At 43.5% G+C, this 26934-nt stretch overlaps 1 protein-coding gene across 4 annotated transcripts in view; it reads left to right on the top strand.

Annotated features, from left to right (window-relative positions):
- LOC144829313 (rho GTPase-activating protein 6-like) overlaps positions 1-26934 on the top strand; it is a 940021-nt gene that overhangs the window by 706587 nt on the left and 206500 nt on the right. For all 4 annotated transcript variants that reach the window (XM_078688348.1, XM_078688349.1, XM_078688347.1 and 1 more), the window contains 3 exons: positions 1056-1206; positions 1563-1711; positions 26758-26934. In XM_078688348.1, coding sequence (XP_078544474.1) covers positions 1056-1206; positions 1563-1711; positions 26758-26934 — 477 coding nt within the window. The remainder of the gene's footprint in view (positions 1-1055; positions 1207-1562; positions 1712-26757) is intronic.

Below are 26934 nucleotides of genomic sequence, written 5' to 3'. Positions count from 1 at the left end.
CTTTTTATGTCTATCATGATGCTCATTGTCCCTTACCTGTATGTCACTCCTCGTTGCTCCTGCCCTTTCATTCTGTGTGTTACTGTCTCAGTTACATACTGGTAATCTTCATTACTCCGAGTCATAGTCTTCCTCTTCACAGTCCTGAATACTTCCTTCCCGCCCTTGAGAGGACTGGAAAAAATGTCTGATATTATGTGTGCTTTGGTATTCCAGGATTATCTTTAGGCTTCGTCAACCTTCATAGGATACATGAGAGGAACTTCCTGTGAGGCCATATTGTATGGGGAAGTTTGATTTTACTTCTTGGGTGAATTCTGTCCATGGAACATGGGGTGCTCATTGGTAAGGCGTGTGACAAGGAAGACTATTCTCATTTCCCCCTCTGCCATTTTTTCCACATGTCTGCCTTCTTGCACTTGCTCCTCCTACCCGTTTCCCACTGCCATTGCTTTCCATCCCCTCCTGTTCTCTTCCCCACCATCCATTCCCCAGCACAATGTGTCCCACCACTTTTCTCCCTCCTTTGGGTTGCAGGTGCGTCTCCCTTTCTTCAAAGGCCTGTTTCTCACAGAAATAAAAGACCCCCGTGCCTTCATTACAATTCTCACATTCTTTTTATGTGAGATGAATTTGGGGGGCAAGGAACCCTTGATTGAAGTCCTTCGTTTATTTCTCTTTAATAGGGATGAGCAAATAGCTTCAATAAGGGCTCCACCGCGCTCGAGCTTCGGCTCACATAGCAACAAAAAGAAGACATTAATGGAGTTAAGCGGACCTTAAATACATACCGCCATTCCTTTCTTAAATGTGTCTGACTTTAATGTGCTAAACCTGTTTCCATGCGTTAATAAAATAACCCAAGCATATTGGTATTGCCAATGATTGTTTAATTTACTAATATCAGTCTTTCATTATTCAGGCTTTCCCTGTTAATTTTGTTTACCGTTGTCCTCTTTGAATTAGTTTATTTAATTCTTATTCCTTCATTTTTTAACTTGTACTCTTCTTTCGCTCACTGTGTTGTCCATTGTAATTCCCCGGTTTTGTTCTAGCTGCGGGAGGAATTTGATATGGGTTTAGACGTGTACCTGGACGAAAGCCAGAGTGTCCATGACGTGGCTGCCCTACTCAAGGAGTTTCTTCGTGACATGCCTGATCCCCTGCTACCTCGAGAGCTTTACGCTGCCTTTATTGCTACTGCGGGTAAGGAAATGACGTTTGTGGATAAACAGTCAAGTGCTCTTATTTTGACTGTAAAGTCTTTCGACATGAGATTGTAATACATTTTACAGGAGAGAGGTCCTTGAAATACGTACCAGAATTACAACTGGCTCTACATTAAGTAACCACATTGGCATTGCCACCATTTTAGCCCATCCAAAACAGAACGACTCAGTTCTTGCTAGAGAAAATGCATGAATCATTTGTTTTGTGACAGTGGTTTAGTTTTTCCATAATGACCACGAAACTTGCTGTGTATTAATAATGAGGAACACCAAATAGGTTCCATATTTCGATATAAGCATGTTTTATTCATTTCCCCTGCTTTGTTTGCATAGCTTTACAGTCCCAAGAGCAGCTGGCAGTGCTGCAGTTGCTTATCTACCTTCTACCTCCTTGTAATGGAGACACGTTGCTGCGCATATTGAAGTTCCTGGACAAAGTGGCCCGACATGCCCATGACTCCTGTGGCCCTGATGGAGAAGAGGTAAGTTCGAAAATAACATTCATGGTCCACCAGTTCTTTTCTAAAGTGAGTTTATATGGTTGGGAGCTGGTTTCTCCACACAGCAGTAAAGTGTGCAGCTCATCTTAGCACAACTATTACAGATATACCATTGCGTGTAACAAAAACTATCTCACAAGAGTTGGTTTGTGGTTGTTGGTAGTCCATAAAACACAGCATTTCAGTCAGAAGGGTGTAGACGGAACAACAACAATTAATCCATTACACGGCAAGAATTGTTCATCATTGTAGATATTTGCTCTATGGTTGTTTTTTGGTTTCAAAAAAACATTTTGTTTTCTAGTAAACCTTTTAAAGGCCTTACAAGTTTGAACGTGATGATGACATCAGCTACCCCTATACTCTTTACAAAAGAAAAACAAGCATTTGCCATGCAATCCGTCTCGCCTTTGGGACCTTATATGTATTTAGCAATGCAGCTCATTAGCCTGGGTGCTGAAACATCTACTGTTCTTTAACATGAAGGGAAAATAAGCACCAAACTGCAGAACATGCCAGGTATGGGAACACATGGAGAGAAATATTGCCTTTCAGCAGGAAATGGTCTAGTCCAAAGCTCTGTTTTCATTATAAAATCAGGGCCTTCGGTGGTCATATCACAAATATTATTGTCAACGTGTGCTCATGGAAGACAATTTCTATGGAATGTTATCTAGAGAATGCTAAAGTGATTCTGGTATTTTACTGACCTCTGCTCCTTGTTTTCTATCAAGAAAGTTTAATAGAGGCAGTTGCCAGAAACGTTAAAAAAAAAAAGTCCCTCAGAAGAAAGCAATTCTGGTACTTTACTGACTTCTGCTGGTCGTTTTCTATCAAGACAATTACATAGAGGCAGTTGAATAAAAAAAAGTCCCTAAGTGGAAGTGGACAAGTCCTAGGGCTGATCTCCAAAGCCCACAAAGTACATACCAATATTAGTATATACTAAAGAATACATGTATATACTAAAGTATATACAAGAGGTCTCGAATGCTCGACCTAACCAGAGTGGCAAGCCCAAAATACGCTGCACCTCTCCCTTGTCCCAAATCTAAATGTTTGTTCGAATTCAGTCCTTGCACTGTGCACTCACTATAGTCGCCCGCTGCCCAGCGGTGCGACACTAGGGTCACATCATAACACAAAACAGAAATAGTGGTGCACCAAACAATCAATATTCATACAAGAATATCTAAATCAAGATTTGATATATTCCATATCTTCTGTATTTTGCATGTATACAAAAGACACTCCAGACATTACAGCAAACAGCCAAAGTGCTTTGTTCACCACATGTGAACTTCTCCAGGGCTGTAACATAATAAATATAAGAAATGTATATACACAAATATAAAACAAATATACAAACATATATGATTGAGATAGATGATACCGAACCTTCAAGGACAGAAACAACCACCTACATTAGTGGTATAATACATACACAAAATCTTAATTTTAAAACAGGTTAAAAAAAATCATGCAATGTTGTTGTCGAAGAGAACTTGGTAACATATTTATTTACCCACGTAACTCGTTGTGTGGAATAGGGTACCGATATGTCAAATAAGTTAGTGCATGTATTTGTCATGTAACCAACATTAATGAGTATACTGGGTTAGTATTGACAGATCTCCATAAGGAAACCTGCATCTATACTCTTACTACAATTGAGCAATTTCTTCTCAAGTATATCCTGTTCCTTGTGGTTAAGATTGTTGGGAAAATTATAACAAAAAAGGAAAGAAGTGAAAAAGGAGATAAAGAAAGGAAAGAAACATGTTTGGAAGAAAAGAAGAAGAAAAGGAAAAAGAGGGGTTGTGAGGTGGGTTCAGGAGGCAGGTTGCCTATCATTGGTATATTTAAATCATCACCAACTGTTCCCAAGTTCTATATAAACATCCTTTAAACTATTACAATTTTTTTTTTTTTTTTTTTTTTTTTAAACCTTTATTGACTTTTACAGTTACAGTCCAAATCAGACAAACGACCCAGTGAATCAAGGGTGCAGAGGTAATACAGTCAAACAATGTAAATCAGGATTAAAGCCATAGTACCCCGTACAATATCAATGTACAACGCAGGAGAGCCAACTGAAACCGGGTCACAGGATCAGAAAGGTTACATTTTGTCTTTTTTAAAGGAGGAAAAACAGGATCGGATAGCACATCGTTACACATCGCCAACACTAGGGCTGCACCTATGACAGGATTTCCATGGCAAGGTCCTCACGGGCAGGGAATACATAACAAAGCAGACCGTCAGGATAATCAACTAAACAGAGCAGACCCCCGCCCAGACAATACCCGCCCGCAATTCAATTGAGCAATAGAACAGAGACCCCCGTACCGAACTCAAAAACCGCACAGGAACGTGCCTAACATCCGACCCCAGAAAAGGAAAAAAAAGGGAAAGAAGTGAAGAAACACAGAAAAATCAACATAAAAAAGGCCATGGAACTAAAGGGAATCAAAAACAAAACCCCACCCCCACCCCCCCACCCTGCACCACTGCACACGGCCACGGCCCACCCCCCTAGCAGCGTGCCTGTCGCCCAGAGCTAAAACCCGAAATATAGAAGAGAGAGCGAAGAGGAAAGAGAAAAAACAATATTCAACACAAAAGAGGGAAAAAGAGGAAAAGAATCAAATACCCCACAGAAGGGGAGAAAGCTATGGGGGGCCCCCCAACAAGGAACCCGACCTCCCCCCCCCCCCCCGAGTCCCGCATCCCCGTAATAAAACTGTAGCAACATTGAAACACAGAGATCATATGCGAGGACACCACCAAGTAAACGCCCACCCTCGCAGCTTATCAGGCAATATGCAGAACTCTCAATGTCAGTGGAAAGGGCGCCAAGCGTCAATGTCATACATACAGCATGTCGGCCCGAATAAAGACAGGGCACAAAATACAATCAGGATAACACAAGTGAAGCAGCGCAGCAAACGGACATGCCAAGCCAAAAGAATCGAACGCCTCCCAATGTCACAAGAAGCAGCATCGTCCGAGGCGCCGCCGCCATTTTGCGCCGTCCTTCCTCGATGATACAAATCGAATGAAGCAAAAGATGACGGGTCCGGAGGAGAGCACTTACGAACTGGGGCACTCAAATCAGTCCAGAAGAAACAAAAGTCTCGTAGAAGCACAATAGGCGGCCCATCGACCGCCAGCAACCGCCACCCCCGGGGCCAAATGCAGGATAGTCAAGTCACGATGAGCCAAACAGGAGTATCAAAGGAACCAAGGCTATACTGCAGCCTCCATGAAGTCCCATACAGTACTGGCCATCGCCCCATCCCGGGGGACAGCAACAGACGTCTCGTAGCAGTAGCGGGCAAAACAAGTGATGGCTCGTCGGTAAACATCGGGCATAACTGACCAGAACAGCACCACGACATCACCAGCATAGGAAGAAACAGGACATCAAGGATAGTATTCCGCCCATTCTCGTCATCCAACACACCCGTCTGCCGCCATCCCAGGAGAGAGTCCACCAAGCCGCCATTTTCCAGGATGCACCCTCACCATGTAGCACGGCACGGCCAAAAATCGCCGGCCTCCATCAGGAAAAAGATTCACCGATGTCAAATCACCGCGTAGCATAGGATAACAGGCACCCCCTCCACAGAATAGCATTCACAGGACCCCCCAGCATGAAAACGACACGGCACTATCGTGCCCACCGGTACACTTAGGCCGGAACGTGCAGCACAGTCCAGTACACGCAAGCATTCAATGCGCCCTGAAGGAGACAAAGCGCCGTTACCTGGGACCGGCTGCCGATGAAAAGTGCTGGGGGGGAGGGAGGGGGGCAAAGCATCCAAAACGGAGCGGCTGCGCAGCGCTTCTTGTAGAGGGCTCCGGCGGTGTGGGGAGACTCATCAAGCCTCATGGTGGAGGAGCGGCTTCACAGAGGAGACTGTAGCTGCCGGGACGGAGCCAGCAGCCGGGCACATAGCCACGCGAGGCCCCGGCCGCCTGCAGCAGACGGGCCGCCCAAAGCGAAGGAGGATATCTCGGTCCCTGAGACTTCAAATTTCACCGCCATCGGGTGCCCCATCGCAGCGTCCCCTCCGACACACAAAAGCGCCGGTAAAGCGCGGGCGGGTGAACGAATCGGAAGGCGAAGGGAGAAGGCCGGCGGAGCCGGGACTCCGTGCGGCCATCTTGGTCGCCGTCCCGGCTCCGCCACAACTATTACAAATTTAATTCCATATATAGTGCTAAATAAGTTACATACCATTTACAATGTTTATTAATAGATGATTCATCAAAGTCTTGTCTCCACATCCCACTATGTAAGAATCCTTTTCATAAGTGGACGGGATCTCTCTCAGTTTAGAACCCAACATCCATTATGGGTCAGGCCAGTCTGCCCAGATAGGTGACACCTAATAACACAGTATAAGGGTGGTGTTATAAAACTCAAATTCCAAAGACAGAGGAACGTGAACCCGAGATGTGCAGTTTTAAAGATTTGAGTAACAATAGTGCCTAGAAGCACAAAGTGCCAATGATGATTATTTGGACATACTGACTGGGACAAAGTCAAAAGTTCAGGTCAACCACGATGGAGTTTCTGCCCAATACAGGTACCAAGTTAGGCCCGCTGAACAAAGTATCTTAAATCTGTTGTACAGAGCTTTACGGGATCTCGCATCAACAATGCGCCATGCAGCGGCGGTTCCGATTGGCTCCAGGCTTTGATGTGAGGTCCTGCTTTGGGTATGCGTTGTGCAGCAGAAGTCCTGGGGAGTTGTGGGGTTGCAATAAGAGGTCTTGCTTCAAGGATGTGTAGTGCAGTGGCGGCTCCAAGGAGTTAGAAACTGCAATGAGAGGTGCTGCTTTGATGAGGCGCCATGTAGCGGCATCACCGAGAGCTGTGGGATCCTGCATCCGGCATGTGTCGCACAGTGGCGGTTTTGATGTGGACCTGAGAGGGGATATATCACACTGCCTCGGTTTAGTTTGGACCACAGCTAAGCTGTCGGAGCACCTTTAGGCCCACTTCCAAGGGTTCAGGACTGGTGTGGCAGCACTTGGGGGCAAGACTCACAGCATACAGAGAGCAGGGGCAGGGGTCAAGGTGGTTGGAGCCTTTTCTGTCCCTGAGACTCTAATCAGGAGTCTAGCCAGCTAGCCATTTAGCTGTTGGAGCCAGTATAGTGGTCCTGGTTTCAAGATACAGGTCCATTCCTTTTCACTCAGGCAGCAGGGCAGCAGAGTAGAAGTATTTCTTTTAGCAAAGTAGTCCTTCTTAGTATTCCACATGTCCAGAGGTTTACTGAAGATTAGCGGTGGGCACAACTTGTGGAGTTTCATACCAAAGAATTCAGCGGACATACATAAAAACTCAGTGGGATTCCACGGAGTTCTGCGAGTGGGTGGAATTCGGCACACTGCTCCTGCTTATTTTATTAGCACTGGGAGCTTGTTCCACACTGTATTTTAGTGTGAACTGCACCATGCAGCCCACCAAGAAAACTCTGCTTCTTTCTGCCACTTGAGTAGATTTTCTACTTTAGTGATAGCTTTCTCAACACGAATGGTTGTGAACTGCTGTGACCGCCTGTGGTGAGAAATCTTACTGGGAGGTGTTCTAGCACCCATAGATGACGCTAGGGGACCCAAATTCTCACACAGCGGTTGATGCAGTTTTGCTTCAACTCTGAGCTTCAAGTGGAATACGCAGCGGGCAAAACTCCTCCCCTACTGAAGAATTGGATCTGAGCGTCCAATATTTATAGCTGGTGCCAACTTTGAAGTAGGAGATGGGTCTGAATGTTTCTACCTCTAGTGGTGTTTGAAATTTCCTGCCTTCCTGGTCTGGGCGTAGCTTGTCTGGGGTCATAAAAAGCTAATGTTAAACCGTTTGTGAGTGTGCTCAGGCAGAGATTTGTGATGTGCATGGTAGGTGACAACTCCTCCCCCTCATTAAGTCAGAGATGGCCCATCCTGCCAACACCTATTCTTCCATTTTCTCACTATCTAGGACCAAAACACCGAGACCAATTGTCAGCTAGCCATGTGACCCAGGATACAAGCTGCAGGCACCAAATGATTAGGACAAGAAAATGCCAGCGTTCTAAAAGTGCCGTTTTCAGAATTGTGATTTAAAATCTGACTTTACCATTTTATTTATTTATTTATTATAAAATTTCTAAAGCGCGCAAATACCTTTCGGTGTCTCGGCGCTGGAGTTGGCAGATTTCAGAGGATTCTCATGACAGCTTACTGGTTGAAAAGCCAGGTCTTGAGATGCTTTCGGAATGATAATAGTGAGGAGTTAAATTTAATATGGGAAGGGACCTGATTCCATAATTTTGAGGCGGCCACTACAAAACGTTTATCTCCCCATGTTACCTTTTTTGTACATGGAATTTGGAGCTGTTGGGCTGAGGATGAACGTAATGTTCGACTAGGGTTATATAGTTTAATTGCATTTTTGAAAAATTCCGGTCCGTTATTGTTCAGGGCCTTGTGAATAATACACATGGCCTTAAACTTTATCCGGCTTCTTATTGGTAGCCAATGTAGCTCACGAATGATGGGGGAAATGGATGAGTATTTCGACGTACCCGTAAGAATCCTTGCAGCCGCGTTTTGAACAAGCTGTAATTTGCTCAATATTTGCTCCTGTGCGTTAAGCAGTAGGCCATTGCAATAGTCCACCTTAGATAGTACCAAGGTGGACATTAGGGTCTTGCCTGCAGTTGGGGGAAGAAATGGAAGCAATTTCTTTACCATTCTCAAGGTAAAGAAGGAGGCTGAGGAACCATTAAAGAGGGTTTTAAATTACAGTTCTTTAGACACCAAACTCAACAATCTTGCCTGTTACCAAGTGAAAGGTATCACTTCCTAATGGTATTTATTTATCTAAATATTATTCTATGAGTGAGGTAGGCCTTTAGGTTGTGAAAAACGAAGTTATGAGTTTTTCACTAGGATTACATGTAAAAATTAAAAATACATGTCCTAATTTTCAAATGCACGGCTCCCTGCTTAGGGCCTAACCCATGGGAGACTTATATGTATTAAAAAAGAGAGTTTTAGGCCTGGAAAAAGTTTACTTTGCCTGGTCGAAATGGCAGTTTAAAACTGTACACACAGGCTGCAACGTAAAGCTTAAGACACTTAAGAGGGTGACACAATGAGTGTTACAGGCCCACTAGTAGTATTTAATTTATAGGCTCTGGGTACATGTAGTACAAATCTACTAAGGACTTACAAGTAAAGTACATGTGCAAATCAGGTGTAAGCCAGTGTTGCCAGGTTTTAGGGAGGGAGCACAAGCACCTTCGCACAGTTAGCAATGATAAAGTCTGCTGGGTCCTAAGGCCAGGAAAATTTAAGTCCATTCTCTGTAAGGAGATGAACCCTCTCAACAGCTTGGGATTCTCACTCTTCATCTGCATTAGCCATCTGAGGGATCTGCATGAACTCAACAGTGAGCTCCAAACAGGTATGATTGCAACTTCTTCAGTGCCCAACCCACTGCAATTGCTTCCCTTTCTATTGCACTCCACCTCTGTTCCCTAGGAATTAACTTTCTTCTAATAAATGCTACCAGTTGATGTTGACTCTTTTCATTTAGCTGTGAGAGTATGGGCCTTAAGACATGCTCTGAGATATCTCTCTGCATAACAGACTCTTGCGAGAAATCATGGGCCTTGGACACGGCTGTCCTTGCACATGGCCTTCTTCAGAGTGTTTAAAACAGTTTGGCATGTCTTAGTCTATGTGACCTGGACTGCTTCTCAGATATCAGCTGTGTCAAGAGAGAAACAGTACCATAGCCATTGGTAAATCTCCTGTAAGACCCGGTGAGGCACAGGAAGGCCCTCTCCTCTGTCTGGTTCTTGCAGGTGGCTCTCAAGCCGGATTGATTTGGATTTTGGCCTGGAGTGGATGTAGCTTGCCCCCTCCAACTTGGTGACTCAAATAGACCAAAGAATCCTTCCCTATTTGGCACTTACAGGCCTTGAAGTCAGGCCTGCTCTATTTAGAGTCTGAAGCACTTCTCTGAGAAGGCACAGCTGCAATTTGGAATTGAAGAGCGCAATGTTGTCTGAGCAGGCAGCACTGAAGTTCTCCTACCCAGCCAGGACCTGATTGACCAACCTCTGGAAGGTGGCAAGGGTGTTCTTCAACCCAAAGGGCATCACTTGAAACTGGCCTTTTGGGGTAGAGAATTGACAACTTTCTTTGGCCCCCTCAGTTAAGGCCATCAGCCGGTACCCATACGTCAGATCAAACTTACGAGGAACTTAGCTGCTCCCAACCCATCAATGAGCTTATCCGCTCGGGGATGGGGTGAGCATCAGTCTTAGTAACTACATTGAGACCGTGGTAATTTAGCAGAACTGGCATTCGGGTGTGGTACGTGGAGGGGCGACCAAGGGGACCAGCACCCCTGGGCTAGACCAAGGGCAGCTTGAGTGCTCAATTGGCCCAGGTCCAGCATTTTGGAGACTTCTTTGTTTAAGCTGGTTCTAACCCTGTCAGATAGCCTGTATATCTTATTCTTCATAGAATACTTTCTCCCTTGTGTATATCATTAGTACACAATTTAGTGAGCCCTGGAGATAGGGAGAAATGGAAGGCAAGCTTGGTAACACTCCCTCTGTTTCTCTAGGGTCATGGTAGGGACTATGTTGACACTCTACACCCACCCATCCTGCTCCTTGGAAGAGGTTCACTTTCCTCTTCCACTCCGTTATCCATGACCATTAGCATGATAATCTCTGACCTTTTAAAGAGTGGCTTGAGGCGATTGAAGTGCAGAACTAGCAATGTTTTTCTGGGGACCCTGAGTTCCACCAGGTAGGTGACCTCCCCTTGGGCGGTTTCACCTCATAGGACCAAGACCATCTGCCTTGCTACACAGGCTCCATCACCCACATTTTTAGGCTAAGCTGAACCTCAACCATAGTGGCCTTCTGGTCATCCCAGAGCTTCATGACCGCCTGGCTGGCTTCCAGATTCTCCTTCACCTCCCTCCAGAAGTGCTTCATCTTGGTGTGGAGGGTTTCCCCTTTTCTTGGCTCAGATGACCTCTAACAAGGTATCAGTACAAACCTTCAGAGGGGCTGAATCCAACCCCTTCCTGAGGTACCTCCTTATAAGCGAACTACAGACATGACAAGAGGACGTCCCACTTCTGCTTCAAGGGCTCTGATAAATCCTTTGACGGTCCTGTTGAACCTCTCAACAAGCTCATTGGTTTGGAGATGATAGGTTGTGGAGAACTTGTAGGTTACCCCTCCGTTTCCCTCATGGACTTCATGTATGCTGACATTAAGTTGGTACCATAGTTAGATAATAACTCCTTGGGGAACCCCACACTTATAAATCTCGCCATCAGTGCTCTGGCCATCACAGGTGCAGTATAGCCTCCAGATACAGAGTGACATAGTCCACTAAGACCAAGATGATCCTGTTGCTCACAGCTGTCTTGGGGTCCAGAGGTCTAGCAATGTTGATGATACCTTTTCAAAATGGGTCCCAATGACTAGAAGGGGAACCATGGGAGCCGTGTGCTTCCCTTTTGACTTCCCATTAGCCTGGCAGGTGGGACATGACCTAGGGAATGCATCTGAGGTCACCTTAATACAGGGCCAATGAAAGTGGGTGACAGGCCTGCCAAAGGTCTTGTCCTGCCCCAGATGACTTGCCTGGGGAACATCATGAGCCAGCTTAAATAGGAAGGTCCTGCTGCACTGGGGGACCACCAGCACACGGGTGCACCAGGCTCAGGAACCTTAGGCTCACTATATAGGAGACAATTTCCCCAGTAAATCAGGTGTCTCTGTCTGCCTGGGCCTGCAGCTGTAAACATTCTATAGTAGGGTACATTTCCAGGTACGGGCAGAGCTCCACATCTTTTCAGATGGTCTACTTCCTGTCATTATGGAGCAGGCAATCCACAGACATGGATGGACTACAAGCTAACATCAAGGAACCTGAGACCCGTCACCTAAAAGGGAACCAGAGCCTGTGGGTGACTCTCATGGTCGCCAGCTAGGTGGAATACATTAGGGACGACCTGCTCGGAGGACACCATCTGACACCTCACGGTTGTTGTGCTGGCTCCCGTGTTTCACAGAGCCTCCACCCACTTCCCATTGAGGATAACTGACTGCCTGTACTTGTTAGTATTTCTAGGAATGTGGCCCTTTGGCACCATCTGTCCCTCCCCCAGGGACAGTAGGGACAACCTCCTCTCCAAGCATTACACTAACCAGCCCCAGGGTATGCCCAACAGTGGGGGGGTGTGCCCTCTTGGGACACTTGGCATAACCCTTGAAGCGCCCACTCTGTTGGCAGTCATAACATTTGGGGTGAACTTCCCTGAGGTTTAAGATCCAGAAACCTATTCTTCTTCTGCTCAGATGGAGATTGGGAAAACTGCCTCATGGAACTATTTTGGGGACCTTTAGAGAACTCCTTGTTATTATTTATATCGTTCCCCTACTTTGTCTAGTGGGCAGAGAGTCCCCAGAGTTAGATGTTAATGCAGCTCTGTAAAACAAAGACTGAACTTGTGCTCTTTTGCCCTTGGTAATCCCAGCCATCCAGTGCCTTTTCAAATGAATCCACACAATTTACCTAGGACTTATGGAGCAACTTCTCACTGCCCCTAAAAATCTTCATGTACTTTTCTTGGGTGAGGCCATACTTTCTGAAAAGGGTGTCCTTCATGGAGGGAGGGAAGGGGTGTGAGGAGGTTAAGTCATCCTGCCCCTTTTTCTAGGGCCTGCAGGGCACCCCTCCCTTCACTGTGTGTGCCTCCTGAGACTGGCCCACTAATCTCCTTCAGGGATTCTATGCATCTCCAGGGAATTCTGATAGATTTTAAACTACTTATTGAAGTCAACTCTTACAAGAAAGCTAAGCACCCGATCATTCAGATTATGGACTGTCCTGTCTCCATAGCTCACTGTGGGTATGTTACCACCATTATGGCTGGACTCCACTTGTTTAGTTCTGATGTCCAGCTCTCTGAGACTTAGCTCATTAGCCAATATCCTTTTTCCATGGCCAGTTTTTCCTTTGCCAAGGCTCTCTCAGCTTCAGCCTCCCCCTCCTCTGTTCCAACTTTAGCTTCGTCATTTACAACGTTATCTTCCTTTCAACCTTCCTGTCCTCCAGCTTATCTGGGGACAGGGCATTGGAAGATATACTGCTCCCTGGCCTGGCAGGAGGCTCTACTACCTTGGGCATGTTGTTCGCCCTTCTGGTTTCTCCAAATCAACACCTGTGTCCAGGTCCTCCCATTGCTCTTCCAAATCCTCCTGGTTATCTGGTGATGCACATAATTGGTGATCCTCCACCCAGATCCCCAGATCCTCAGGGCCTTCTGGAGTACCACTTTCCCGGTATTCCTTTTGACTGGAAACCCCCTCTCCCTATAGAACTCCTTAAGCTCAGACACAAAGTAGACATCCATGTTGACTAGCTCAAACTCCATCCTTACAGGTATGGCCACAGGCACAGACATTCATGTAGCATAAGGGTTCATTTGAAAAAAAGCAAACGGGCCAAATTAAGGAGAATCAAAAAAACTTGAATTGATATCACATTATTTATCTGGGCTTTCTAGTATCACACCAAAATCACTGTGTGTCACTGCACAAACACCAGTCCTAATCCCAACACTGAACAACATGTAAGAAATTCAGTTAAAGGTTGAGGGGGTCGAACCCTACTCAAAAACCACAATTTCTGTCATGGTGTAATCACAAGCAAACCCCAAATTCATCTGTGGTTAACCTTTTGGTAGCTTGGCACAAAAACATTCAGGCTTACTTTGGAGGCAATGTGTAATATGTTTATGCAGCTCTTCAACGTAATAAAGTAAAAACACTACACAAGAAAAATCCCATGAAGGAGATAAACAGTTTTATAGATTTAAGTAGAAATAGTGGCTAGAAGCACAAAACACCAACTCTGGTTATCTGGTCATGCCGGAGAGTCACCAGTTCATGCCAACTGTGATGGAGTGCAGGCTGTGTACAGGAACCAAGTTAGACCTGCTGGTAAAAGTACCTTGGATCCGGTTGTGGAGCGTTGTAAGATCTCGCATGAAGGATCTGTCGCATTGTAGCCGTTTTGATGGGCTGTGAGCTGCAATGCGAGATCCTGGTCAAGAATGTTCAGACAGCTGTGATTCCAGGAGCTGCAGGGCTGTGATGTGAGGTCCTGGGTCGAAGATGACTTGTGCAGTGGTGCTTCAAAGGAGTTGTGGGGCTGATATACAAGGTCCTGCATTAACAATTCTTTGTGCAGCAGCTGTGGGGCTGTGGTGGAAGGTCTTGCACCGGTGAGGTGTCACGCAGAGGTGGTTCCAATGCAGAGCTAAGAGGCAATGCTTTGCTATGCTTTGGTTCTGCTTGGATCATAACTAGGCTGGCAGAGCTCTTTCAGGCTCACCTTCATACCCAATTCCAAGGGTCCAGGACTGGGGTAGCACCACCTGGGGGGTAAGACTCACAACTGGTAGATTCATGGGTGCTGGGTTTGAGTTGGTTGGAGCCTTTTCTGTCCCTGAGAGTCTAATCAGTAGATTACTCTGGTGGTCCTGGGATCAATAGATAAAATATATGTTGCTCTATCCAGGCAAGTTTTGAGTAATTTTCTAGGGGTAAGACATGTTCTTCGATAATCCACACTGTCCATGGGAGTGGGTTACGGAGCCCCCCTGAGGTTGAATGGGCTGAAGCTTTAACGTCCTGAGACTCAGAGTGACAGGAGAGCAGAGGTAACGTAGAGAGTGGGGCCCATTGAGGAGATCAAAACAGCAACAGAGAGACTCGGGTCCGGTGACCACATGGGATAACACAGAATAGCGGTCTTATATACAGATATTGGAGAAGACTTACCTGCAAAGAGGTTGGGGGGATGTACGGGAAGGTCCATGATTCAAGTGACTAGGCACCTCACACTGTACTATTGCCCTAAAGCTGGGTAGGTCGTAAAAACAGTACAGGAGGGTGTTGTGCATTTCGTAAGCTAGACTTGAGGTTGATGCTATGTAGGAAGAAAGGGGAGACAACAGACCTTTTCAAGTTGGGAAAGTAGGTGCTTTGGAGCTTTACACAAAGAAAAAGTTGGAATAGGAGGACAGTTTTTATTTAAATTTAAGAAGCACTGTATACACTATGGAGAACACGAATAGGAGAGGTATAGAGAACTAAAGAGACCCTGTTGCATCAAGAAAACTCCCTTACCACATCGCTGTGTTCAGCACTATTTATGTGATACAAGGCTGACCTGTTTAAGGTCCTTTCATGGAACGTGAATGGGTTGGGCTGCAAAATCAAAAAGGGGTGGTAGCTCAATACCTTCAGTGACACACCCTAGACATAGTGCTACTACAAGAAACACACCTGCTGGGGAAATAATTGTAAGTGTCTCCACAGAGGTCTGGACGTTTTGCAGGCTACATGGGGGATTGAAGGGGGTTTGCCATCCTGCCAAAGAAACAGACTGATTTTCAAGATAAGAGCCAATGGATAGACCCTGAGGTTGCTACATAGCCATACAGGGAAGGAGGAATAGAAAGGAACTTCTTATAACAAATGTGGACTGGGACCTCTTATGTTAGATTAAGGGCGGACTTAAATATGATCGGTGGTGATCTTACTGATGTAATGCACTGGAACCTTCAAAACCACCCACCTTGTGAGCAGCCTCAACAAGCTCCCAAGGTCTTGTATGCTTTGTGAGTACAATGGAACTAGTGGGCATGTGGAGAGTTAGACCTGCAACATATAGATAATACTTGTTACTATCAGGGGGTCCTAGGTCTCTCTCAAGACTGGATTACATGTTTACTGTAAAGAGAAAATAGAAGGTACCCTGCCAATTATTTATAGAGGTCCCAACTAGAGGATCCTACTGTGATAAGGTGAGGGGGTGAATAGCCCAGAGGCTGAGGCTGCACAGGACAAAACTAAGTCATTCCAAACAAGCTCCACAACATGTTTTGGAAAAATACATATTTTTTTATTTTTTTCTTCTTAGATATATTCAAAAGACATACATATATAAATTTAAATAGTCAGTGATATTTTGCAAAACATATAAACAAAATTCTTTTCAGGATTAAGACCTGCCCATACTTCAAACAAACTACCACACTCATTCACACAGGGATTTTCCTAACTACGATAGAAACATTCAACTCTCATTCATCCATTCTTATAGTCCTGGCGTAGACAACAATAGATCTTGAATAGGTTGCCTAAAACGGAGGGTTCAGATGGTATTAATACGGGTCCTGATGTATTTGGAACGGGTTGCCGTATTCCTGGGACAACGTGCCGACGCGCGTTTCGGTGGAAAGCCAATATGGCCGCACCTTCGTCAGGGCCAAGGTAGTATGGTGGGCAGGGATAAGGGATAAAAATCTAGAAGTAAAAAAGTCATGTCTTAGTTCTACATTTTTGATAAACTCACACACAAAAGAGACATATTCCATCATTTCATTTTGCTTGGATTTCTATCACTCTGCTGAACATTTATGAGGCAAGTTGATTCAATACATTCCAGGATGACATTTTTGACACTGTGCAGTAACAGACCGCCTGAAAACACTCCCCAGATTAGAATTCCCTGTTTCGTGGAATCCAAAAAGGCATACAGATAGCCTTAGCCAAATGAGTAGTAGAATTTATATTCCAACATCATACAACTTCATACACCTTTTTGTTATAATCGCATATACTCAGTTTCATCCACCTAAGACCTTTTGTTTCAGCAAGGCAATTTCTCATTTATATTTTTTTGATCAAAGAAGGTTGCTAATCGGAGAGGGTGGGAAAAAAGTTTTTTTCACAGAAGGTTTACCAGGTCGTATTATGTACCTAGATCAGGTTATAGCTCTTTTAAACATGATATTATACCAGATAGTTTATTTTCATGGATGTTACCTGTTTAGTTTATTGGGGACGCCTACGCAGTAAGGTCCACCTTCACCATTTCAGGAGGGAGTAAATTCCATTTATTGCCCTAATGAAAAGGTACATAGGGTTACTCTTTGCCCTCAGAGATTAATTGGTCTTTATCACATATTCATTAGGGAGATATTCATTTACCAAGATTTAAAGAATCCACCCGTAGTCCCTCCTGCAGGGTTAACAGGTTTTATTTTATAGCTTCTTCCTTAGCAGCTGCCGGGCGTCAGGAAGGAGGTAGTTTTGGTGCGTAGTCCTATTGATGACATAGCACAATAATGCGTACTTGTTATTTTCGAGGTATGCCTACATTACCATAATACAAGGCCAGAAATTCATTTATGCTTCATTACCTGCACTTTCTAGTCCTTTGCATTCGGTGTCACAGATCGAGTCAAAATAATGCGTCGGGTATTTCTTTAACTAATACACACAAGAAAACAGATGGAAGCCAAGGAAATAATTAATTAAACATCACTTTTCACGCTCGTACGTTTTTGCCATTTTAAGATACTGGTAGTCCCCTTTACTGCCAGAGTTAGCTTTAAGTGTCATACTTTGTAGTTTTCAAGGCGTGACTTTCTCTCAATGATGGAAATAATTAATTAAGCTTCACTTTCCACGCTTGTATGTTTTTGGCCGTTTTAAGATACTGGTAGTCCCCTTTCCAGAGTTAGCTTTAAGTGACATGTTTTGTAGTTTTCATGGTGTTACTTTCTCTCAATGATTAATTGGTGGGAGGCAGATAGCCAAACTAACACGAGCCCATATTTAAAATAAGCCCTTTCGAGACATCGAGTAATGGTCCATAGATGCATAAACAAGGGCTATATATCTGGGATAGTTCCTAAGTTTACCGCGTGGTGGCCTCAAATGCAATGTTTACCTTAAAATTAAATCAAGCCGGGCTTTTAGTTAGGGATTCCACCGACACTGTTCGGAACCATGACGAGTTGCCGCTTCCGTTAGTCCCTAAACAGGGGCGAGAAAAAACGCATACCGCCCGTAATATAGTAGCTTAACAGAATGGTTTTCTAAGCTAAAAACCCACATTTGCTCGCTCTTCCGTACTCACCGTCTGATAGTCGGTCGTTATCGTTAAAGGGGGTTCCGCCGGCTGCCTTGATCGCCCAACTGCATGATACAGGACACTCGCCTGTGTACTTAGAGTGTGTGTTTAAATACGGATTATTTCGCGCTATTCTCAATTCAACCCAGCTGTGTCCCGTATTAGGTGGACACTGAAGAAGGACTTCTCACTCAACATCTAGCGTCTCCGCCATCTTGGTTAAACCTACAACAGGCGATCGATAAGCTGTTGATGGTACCACAGCCAGAAAACAAACGGAGTCCGCCATGTTATGTAAACTTACTTTACTGAGGTACGACAAAGGACGAAATTGTTATCGCCATTTAGTTATTCTTCACTGAGTCTCTTTATTAATAAAGATAGATGTTACAATTTAAGAGACCAAATGGCAAGGACTGATTGTGCCACTTTTTAAGGATGTTATATTCAAAATAAAAACAGGGGTAATTGCATTAAGCCCCATATCCTTCTATTCTATATATAACACAATTGCCCAAGTTAAATCCGGTTCATTTCTATAAGCTCATACTAGATATAGGAGTTATATCTTCTGTATAGTTAATTTTCCACATTTCCCATCTCAGAATCCTGTCAGCTTTTCAGTATGCACACCTTCAGTTTATCAATGTTTTCCTACAAAATAGCCTGGTGCCACGGACATTCTTCATTTAACCCGTTTTCCACCGCATTAAGATAAAAAATCCAGAATACCTCCCGTTTTTTTCGGAGGTTTGTGGTATTGGTTCCTGGGCAGGTTCTTATTTTTTCCAGGATAAACCACCGGAGTTCTAGCTCTGTGTGATTTTTTTCAATCCAATGGGTTACCAATGGAGCGGTCAACTTTTGATTCCGTATATTAGATTTGTGCTCACCAATTCGTACCCTGCATTCTCTACCAGTTTCTCCAACATAAGGGAGATTGCAGGGGCATAGTATCAAGTAGATGATGTTACTGGTCCGACAATGGGTTAAATGAAGAATGTCCGTGGCACCAGGCTATTTTGTAGGAAAACATTGATAAACTGAAGGTGTAGAAGGATATGGGGCTTAATGCAATTACCCCTGTTTTTATTTTGAATATAACATCCTTAAAAAGTGGCACAATCAGTCCTTGCCATTTGGTCTCTTAAATTGTAACATCTATCTTTATTAATAAAGAGACTCAGTGAAGAATAACTAAATGGCGATAACAATTTCGTCCTTTGTCGTACCTCAGTAAAGTAAGTTTACATAACATGGCGGACTCCGTTTGTTTTCTGGCTGTGGTACCATCAACAGCTTATCGATCGCCTGTTGTAGGTTTAACCAAGATGGCGGAGACGCTAGATGTTGAGTGAGAAGTCCTTCTTCAGTGTCCACCTAATACGGGACACAGCTGGGTTGAATTGAGAATAGCGCGAAATAATCCGTATTTAAACACACACTCTAAGTACACAGGCGAGTGTCCTGTATCATGCAGTTGGGCGATCAAGGCAGCCGGCGGAACCCCCTTTAACGATAACGACCGACTATCAGACGGTGAGTACGGAAGAGCGAGCAAATGTGGGTTTTTAGCTTAGAAAACCATTCTGTTAAGCTACTATATTACGGGCGGTATGCGTTTTTTCTCGCCCCTGTTTAGGGACTAACGGAAGCGGCAACTCGTCATGGTTCCGAACAGTGTCGGTGGAATCCCTAACTAAAAGCCCGGCTTGATTTAATTTTAAGGTAAACATTGCATTTGAGGCCACCACGCGGTAAACTTAGGAACTATCCCAGATATATAGCCCTTGTTTATGCATCTATGGACCATTACTCGATGTCTCGAAAGGGCTTATTTTAAATATGGGCTCGTGTTAGTTTGGCTATCTGCCTCCCACCAATTAATCATTGAGAGAAAGTAACACCATGAAAACTACAAAACATGTCACTTAAAGCTAACTCTGGAAAGGGGACTACCAGTATCTTAAAACGGCCAAAAACATACAAGCGTGGAAAGTGAAGCTTAATTAATTATTTCCATCATTGAGAGAAAGTCACGCCTTGAAAACTACAAAATATGACACTTAAAGCTAACTCTGGCAGTAAAGGGGACTACCAGTATCTTAAAATGGCAAAAACGTACGAGCGTGAAAAGTGATGTTTAATTAATTATTTCCTTGGCTTCCATCTGTTTTCTTGTGTGTATTAGTTAAAGAAATACCCGACGCATTATTTTGACTCGATCTGTGACACCGAATGCAAAGGACTAGAAAGTGCAGGTAATGAAGCATAAATGAATTTCTGGCCTTGTATTATGGTAATGTAGGCATACCTCGAAAATAACAAGTACGCATTATTGTGCTATGTCATCAATAGGACTACGCACCAAAACTACCTCCTTCCTGACGCCCGGCAGCTGCTAAGGAAGAAGCTATAAAATAAAACCTGTTAACCCTGCAGGAGGGACTACGGGTGGATTCTTTAAATCTTGGTAAATGAATATCTCCCTAATGAATATGTGATAAAGACCAATTAATCTCTGAGGGCAAAGAGTAACCCTATGTACCTTTTCATTAGGGCAATAAATGGAATTTACTCCCTCCTGAAATGGTGAAGGTGGACCTTACTGCGTAGGCGTCCCCAATAAACTAAACAGGTAACATCCATGAAAATAAACTATCTGGTATAATATCATGTTTAAAAGAGCTATAACCTGATCTAGGTACATAATACGACCTGGTAAACCTTCTGTGAAAAAAACTTTTTTCCCACCCTCTCCGATTAGCAACCTTCTTTGATCAAAAAAATATAAATGAGAAATTGCCTTGCTGAAACAAAAGGTCTTAGGTGGATGAAACTGAGTATATGCGATTATAACAAAAAGGTGTATGATGTTGTATGATGTTGGAATATAAATTCTACTACTCATTTGGCTAAGGCTATCTGTATGCCTTTTTGGATTCCACGAAACAGGGAATTCTAATCTGGGGAGTGTTTTCAGGCGGTCTGTTACTGCACAGTGTCAAAAATGTCATCCTGGAATGTATTGAATCAACTTGCCTCATAAATGTTCAGCAGAGTGATAGAAATCCAAGCAAAATGAAATGATGGAATATGTCTCTTTTGTGTGTGAGTTTATCAAAAATGTAGAACTAAGACATGACTTTTTTACTTCTAGATTTTTATCCCTTATCCCTGCCCACCATACTACCTTGGCCCTGACGAAGGTGCGGCCATATTGGGTTTCCACCGAAACGCGCGTCGGCACGTTGTCCCAGGAATACGGCAACCCGTTCCAAATACATCAGGACCCGTATTAATACCATCTGCCTGGATGAACCCTCCGTTTTAGGCAACCTATTCAAGATCTATTGTTGTCTACGCCAGGACTATAAGAATGGATGAATGAGAGTTGAATGTTTCTATCGTAGTTAGGAAAATCCCTGTGTGAATGAGTGTGGTAGTTTGTTTGAAGTATGGGCAGGTCTTAATCCTGAAAAGAATTTTGTTTATATGTTTTGCAAAATATCACTGACTATTTAAATTTATATATGTATGTCTTTTGAATATATCTAAGAAGAAAAAAATAAAAAAATATGTATTTTTCCAAAACATGTTGTGGAGCTTGTTTGGAATGACTTAGTTTTGTCCTGTGCAGCCTCAGCCTCTGGGCTATTCACCCCCTCACCTTATCACAGTAGGATCCTCTAGTTGGGACCTCTATAAATAATTGGCAGGGTACCTTCTATTTTCTCTTTACAGTTGTTCTTCCCCCCTTGGCCTGCCTATATCTCTAAGAAACCCTACGGGGAGCCCCCTTCTATTGTTGTTGTGGATTACATGTTTATCCTAGCAGACATGGCACAATGGTTGAGGGAAGTGGCATATCTGCCTTGAAGCATGTCAGACTACTCAACATTGCAGGTCATTGTACGTGCACATGGTTGGGGCACTGCTCAAGTGTGGACAGAACTCATGGCTACAAGACAAAGATATTGTCAGGACCCTACAGGTCGACTCTAGTATGTACTTTGAGGAAATACAAAGTCAGTGAGCATACAAGTAACACTTTGGGAGGCATATACTACAGTGCTTAAAGATAAAGCCATAAAGAGGAAAGGCAGATGCTTGTCCTAGAGAAGCAACCCAGTGGACTGGAAAGAGAGTGGGCACAAAAAGGGAACTCAGTAGTATACTTGCGGCTGGTGGTAGTCCAAGAACAGCTTCATAACCTCACTCATAATGCAGCTCATAACTATTACCTGTCTATTCAGAGGAAGTTATATGGAACAGGAAATACGCCAGTTAGCCTATTGGCAATGCTGGGTAGGGGAGGGGAATAAGCGAGGTGAATGTCAGAGATACAAACGGAAGCCGTGGAAATGGCCCATACAGACAGGGATGTAGCATAGTTGTTGCACAGTAGGGAAGAATGCTGCAAACAAGATATAGAAGCATTTCTGGGGGAGTGATGGATTCTGATTTTAGAAGAGATAGATTGCAAAGCGCTAGAGGCCGTCCTTCAGAGAGAATGGAAATGTGCTGGCAAGTATGAAAATGGAGAACACTGTGAGCAAATGGACTCCCAGTCGAGTAGTTTAAGCACCTTGCTCCACTCCTCAAGCCACACCTTACAAGCCTGTTCCATGATGCCAGGTATAGGGGAAGCTCCTACCAGATCTTAATCACATGATTATAGTTGTGATTCCTAAATAGGGTACACCCTGAGTCCTCTCTGCCTCCTACAAGCCTATTTCACTCTTGAAAACAGAAAGACACATTTTGGCTAAGATCCTCACAACTAAGGTGGCCAGGGTGATTACCTCCCTTATATATGAAGACCAGACATGATTTATGGCAGGGAGGGCCACTTGCCTTAACCTTAGATGCTGTGACTTGATCCAAGGGCTAGCCTCTTATGGGATTCTGTAAAGGCTTTTGGTTCTATAGACTTAGATCGGCATTACTTACATTGGACCCTGAGATGCTTTGGGTTCAGCCCAAAGTTCTGTAAAAGGGTAGCCCTGACCTAATAGGCTTATACAGCAGCAGTGAGAGTAAATTGGATATTGCCAGATAAGTCTGAGCTGGGAAGAGGGAAGAGGCAGGGGTGCCCACTTTCCCCTTTCTTATGTGTATCATGCCTGGAGATCCTGGCTTGTTGCATGTGATGCAGAGGTGACATAACTTTGTTCCCAGAAGTGACAAGCAAACCAGAAAGGATTTTGCTTTACACACATGATGTCTTGATTTCTCACCATCCCAGTGATGGTGATCCTGTCAATATTTCACAATTTTGAGACTTATTCGGAGTACCACATTAACAATGACAATTCCACTCTATACAAGATGGGAAACTGGGATGGAGTTGATGGTGTGCTCAGGAACCTTTGTGTTTCTCAAGGGGGTGCTTGGTACCTAGGTATCGAGATAACCGCCAACAGGAATTGATTCCTGGAATGAAATCTTGATAAGGTCCTGCAGGAGTTTAAATCAAACGTAGATAGGTGGTGTACCCTCTCCCTGAGGATTCTTAGTAGAGCCTCTCTTTTCAAAAGGATTACCTTGCCCAGATTTCTCTCCATACTACAGAATACCCTATTTGAGGTACCAGAGATCTACTTTGGCCGGATAAATATAATTTACAAAGGTTACTCTGGAATGAAAGTGCCCCGATAATGCCCCTGCAAAGTTTGTATAAGTTGACCTATCGCACTTCACGAAATGAGGGCATACTATAGGGCTACACAATTTAAGGACATTAATGAACGGGGATTTGCTCTATATACAGAACCGGCATCCAGGCTAGAAAGAATTTGGATGGCACCTGACACATAATATACTACATTTATCAGAATCCTGCTCACTCCAACAAAGGCAATGTTGAAAACGTGGGCTGACACCAGTAGAGCTGAAAACACCACTGTAGAAAGGAAGGGCTCTTCAAAGGTCACAATGGAAATATGTGGGAATATATTTTTGGGGAGATGTGATTAAAGTGGGGAAGTAAAGTAATTCAAAGCACTATAGCAGGAGTATCAACTAGTGTCTACTTAAAGAATCAAATACATTCAATTGCTGCATGCACTTGAGTCAGAAAAATAGAGCTGGATAGATGACCCCAAGTACAGCTAGTTGGAAAACTAGCTGCTGAGGGGTGAGATCCCTCAGAGGCCAGTTTCACACCTCTACCACACCCCTGTATGTATGTATGTATGTATGTATAGGATTTATATATGGCAGGATTCACCCAGGAGGGGTATCTCCATGCTATCATAATGGGAAAGTCAGAGGAACATGTGCAGACAGAAATTAAGCTCTGATATAATGCAGTTTTCAGGGGTATCCTGAAGAGTAGAAGATTGGAGCATTTACGCAGGTTCCAAAATTTCAAGGCCAGATGGACAACAGTTTTGCCGACTGTTCTAAGCTTCTTAGACCAGGGGACCACTAACAGCCTTTTCCCTTATGATCTAAGATGATGATTCGGACAGTAGACTTTGAATTTATCTGCCAATTAGCTGGGGCTCGTGCCATAATGAGCTTTATGGGTGAGACATTCGAGCTTGAAATCAATTCTCTGGCGGATAGGAAGCCAGTGAAGCTGTTCTAATAATTGTCCTACCAAGGTGCGAGGAGTTTTTTTTAGGGCCATGCAAGCTGCCATTATTGATGACCCCCGATAATCTCCAAAACCTGTGGTTTAAGTGGAAAATAGGGATAGGAGCCCTAGAAGATATTGCCTAGGAGGCAGGCATGATGTACCTGAGGGATGTAGCCATCGAAGTGTGGCTAAGGTTAATATAATAAAAAATACTAAGTCAAACCTATTTTAACAGAAGAAAATTATTTAAAATGGTGAGAGCTGCCAACCATAACTGTCTACAGTGCACCACTGAAGAGGGCACATTCATACACGCAATCGGGATACCCCAGTATTAGCACATACTGGGGGACAGTGAAATACGACTGGAGGCTGTTCTGGGACTCAACACTGACATTCCTAAGATGCCCTTACTGGGAATATTTGGGATCCAAAATGATTATGATATTCCCAGAATACCACTGAGGTTTTGTTTGTTGGGGTTTATTGTTGTCAAGAGGCATATGGCCAAAATGTGGAGTCAGAAATGAGTCCTGACACAAACGATGTGGCACAAAGGTATGAACATTTGTATGGAGGCAGAAAATGTGGTAATCAAGGATTGGAGTTGCCCCAAGAAATGTAATAATTTCTTGGGTACATGAAGTGTTTACCATGGACTGGATAAGGAACTGTGTGGCTCAGTTTGTGGCAATGCCTCTAGTTAGCGTCCACTGGAGGATTGGTAAAGAGGGAGCTACCCTTGAGAGAGGGACCTGGTTAAATGCCCCACCAAGTTGGGGGACGGGATTCCATGGGAGGGGGTGTGGAGTCCTTTACCTAGGAGGTTGTTTGATTATCTGACTGTACCATAGGCAATGTTGTTTGCCATTAAAGCCAATAAAAAAAACAAATGGTGACACTCAACAGAAATAAATGCAAGTTTGTGTGAGATTTTGAGAAGGGTTCTTCTGCACTTACAGAGGAGCCAGCACATTGAAATTACAGGGACCCTGAGACTCTCCACGTTGTATATGCCAGAGTGACAAAGGATTCTCTAGCGAAAAACTCTATCAGCCTACGCCTGCCTTGGTAGTCAGTGCAGCATATGTCAGCTATCCTCGGTCTTTCTATGGTCCTTGATACTGTCTAATATGAGGCACTTACCTCCATCCTATCCGATACTCATATGATTATGTTTCCACTTTAGAAAACTCAGCTAATAAATAAACTATCCTGAAAGTGCACATTAAAGAAAGCGGGTACCTTCTTGCCTGTATGTTGGAGGAAATAGATAATTCAATCCGTGGGTAAATGTATATTTCCAAATCAACTTGGAATTCTGTATGCAGATCATGATGCTAATTCACTGCTTAACTGCATTCTGTCTTTCACTTGAAAATGTATTCATTCATATTAATGCTAATCACAGAAGCAAACTAGTAGTCTGCACTATCGATCCTGTGCCAGCCCAACCCCTGCTGGACTGTTGTATTTCAATCCTACTTCTGAATGAAGGCAACTTGTTTCTGAAGACTTTGCCCTCTCAATTTAATGTTTTCTAATGTTGGTTACCCAGAATGTAATTGACAGCTTGCTGAAAATTATGAATATCTAATCTTACTGAGGCAAAGTTCCATCTCCATGGGACTCTGCCATGAGGCTCTGCCTGTCATAACCTCGGTAAACCATGGTTATTCTTAACAGCAGATCCAATATATATATATATATATATATATATATATATATATATATATATATATATATATATATATATATATATATATATATCTCTCAAGGTCCAAATAATAATCTAGACTCTCAAATAGAAAACTATTGTTGATGCAGTATATGTACTGCTTGAATTGCATTTTATGTCAAGAATATCATGCTAACAATGTAAAGTGAGTAAATAAAAAATAAAAATATATGGATCTGGGTGTCTTTTTCTGCTTTATGATTAACCTACTTTGAGAGTGACTACACTCCTTTTAAAGATCACAATCAAAATCCCAGGTAATGCTTGTTGAAGAAGGCTTGTATTTACAGTTTATGAATTAAGATGCGGCTACAGTAAAGTAATAGGCAACCCTATTTTCTGATGTAATTCTTGTGGGTCAACCTACTGATTCATATCTTCTAAGGAATACTATCCATTATGAGGAATCCCAAAACATGGTAACATTTCTGAAATAAATATTGAGTAAAATACTATGAGAAATGGTTGCTTAATAATCTCTTGCTTCATGGAGTTATTTAAGAATAATAAAAAAAAACTGTTGAGCTCTTAGCATTGGGCCAGTACAATCAATTTAGTAAGATCTCATATTGAATCAGCTATTGCTTTTTGCTGAATTATGAAAGTTATTGTTTCTTATTATTGTAGTGCTGTAGCCATTGCAGAGCTGATACCTTTCCCTTTCCTGGCTCTTAGATTCCTGGCAATAAAATGACTATTGGCAACCTGGCCACTATCTTTGGGCCAAATCTTTTGCAAAGAGAGAAAGTTGCAGAGAAGGACTACAATGTAAATTCTTTGGGGATTGAAGACAGTGCAGCTATCATCACAGTGATCCAACGGTTAATTGAGAACTACAGGACTCTGTTCATG

Source organism: Lissotriton helveticus, chromosome 4_1, assembly GCF_964261635.1.
Source record: "Lissotriton helveticus chromosome 4_1, aLisHel1.1, whole genome shotgun sequence".
Taxonomy (NCBI): domain Eukaryota; kingdom Metazoa; phylum Chordata; class Amphibia; order Caudata; family Salamandridae; genus Lissotriton; species Lissotriton helveticus.
The sequence above is the reverse complement of the archived record's forward strand: the minus strand, read 5'-3'. Positions and strand labels throughout refer to the sequence as shown.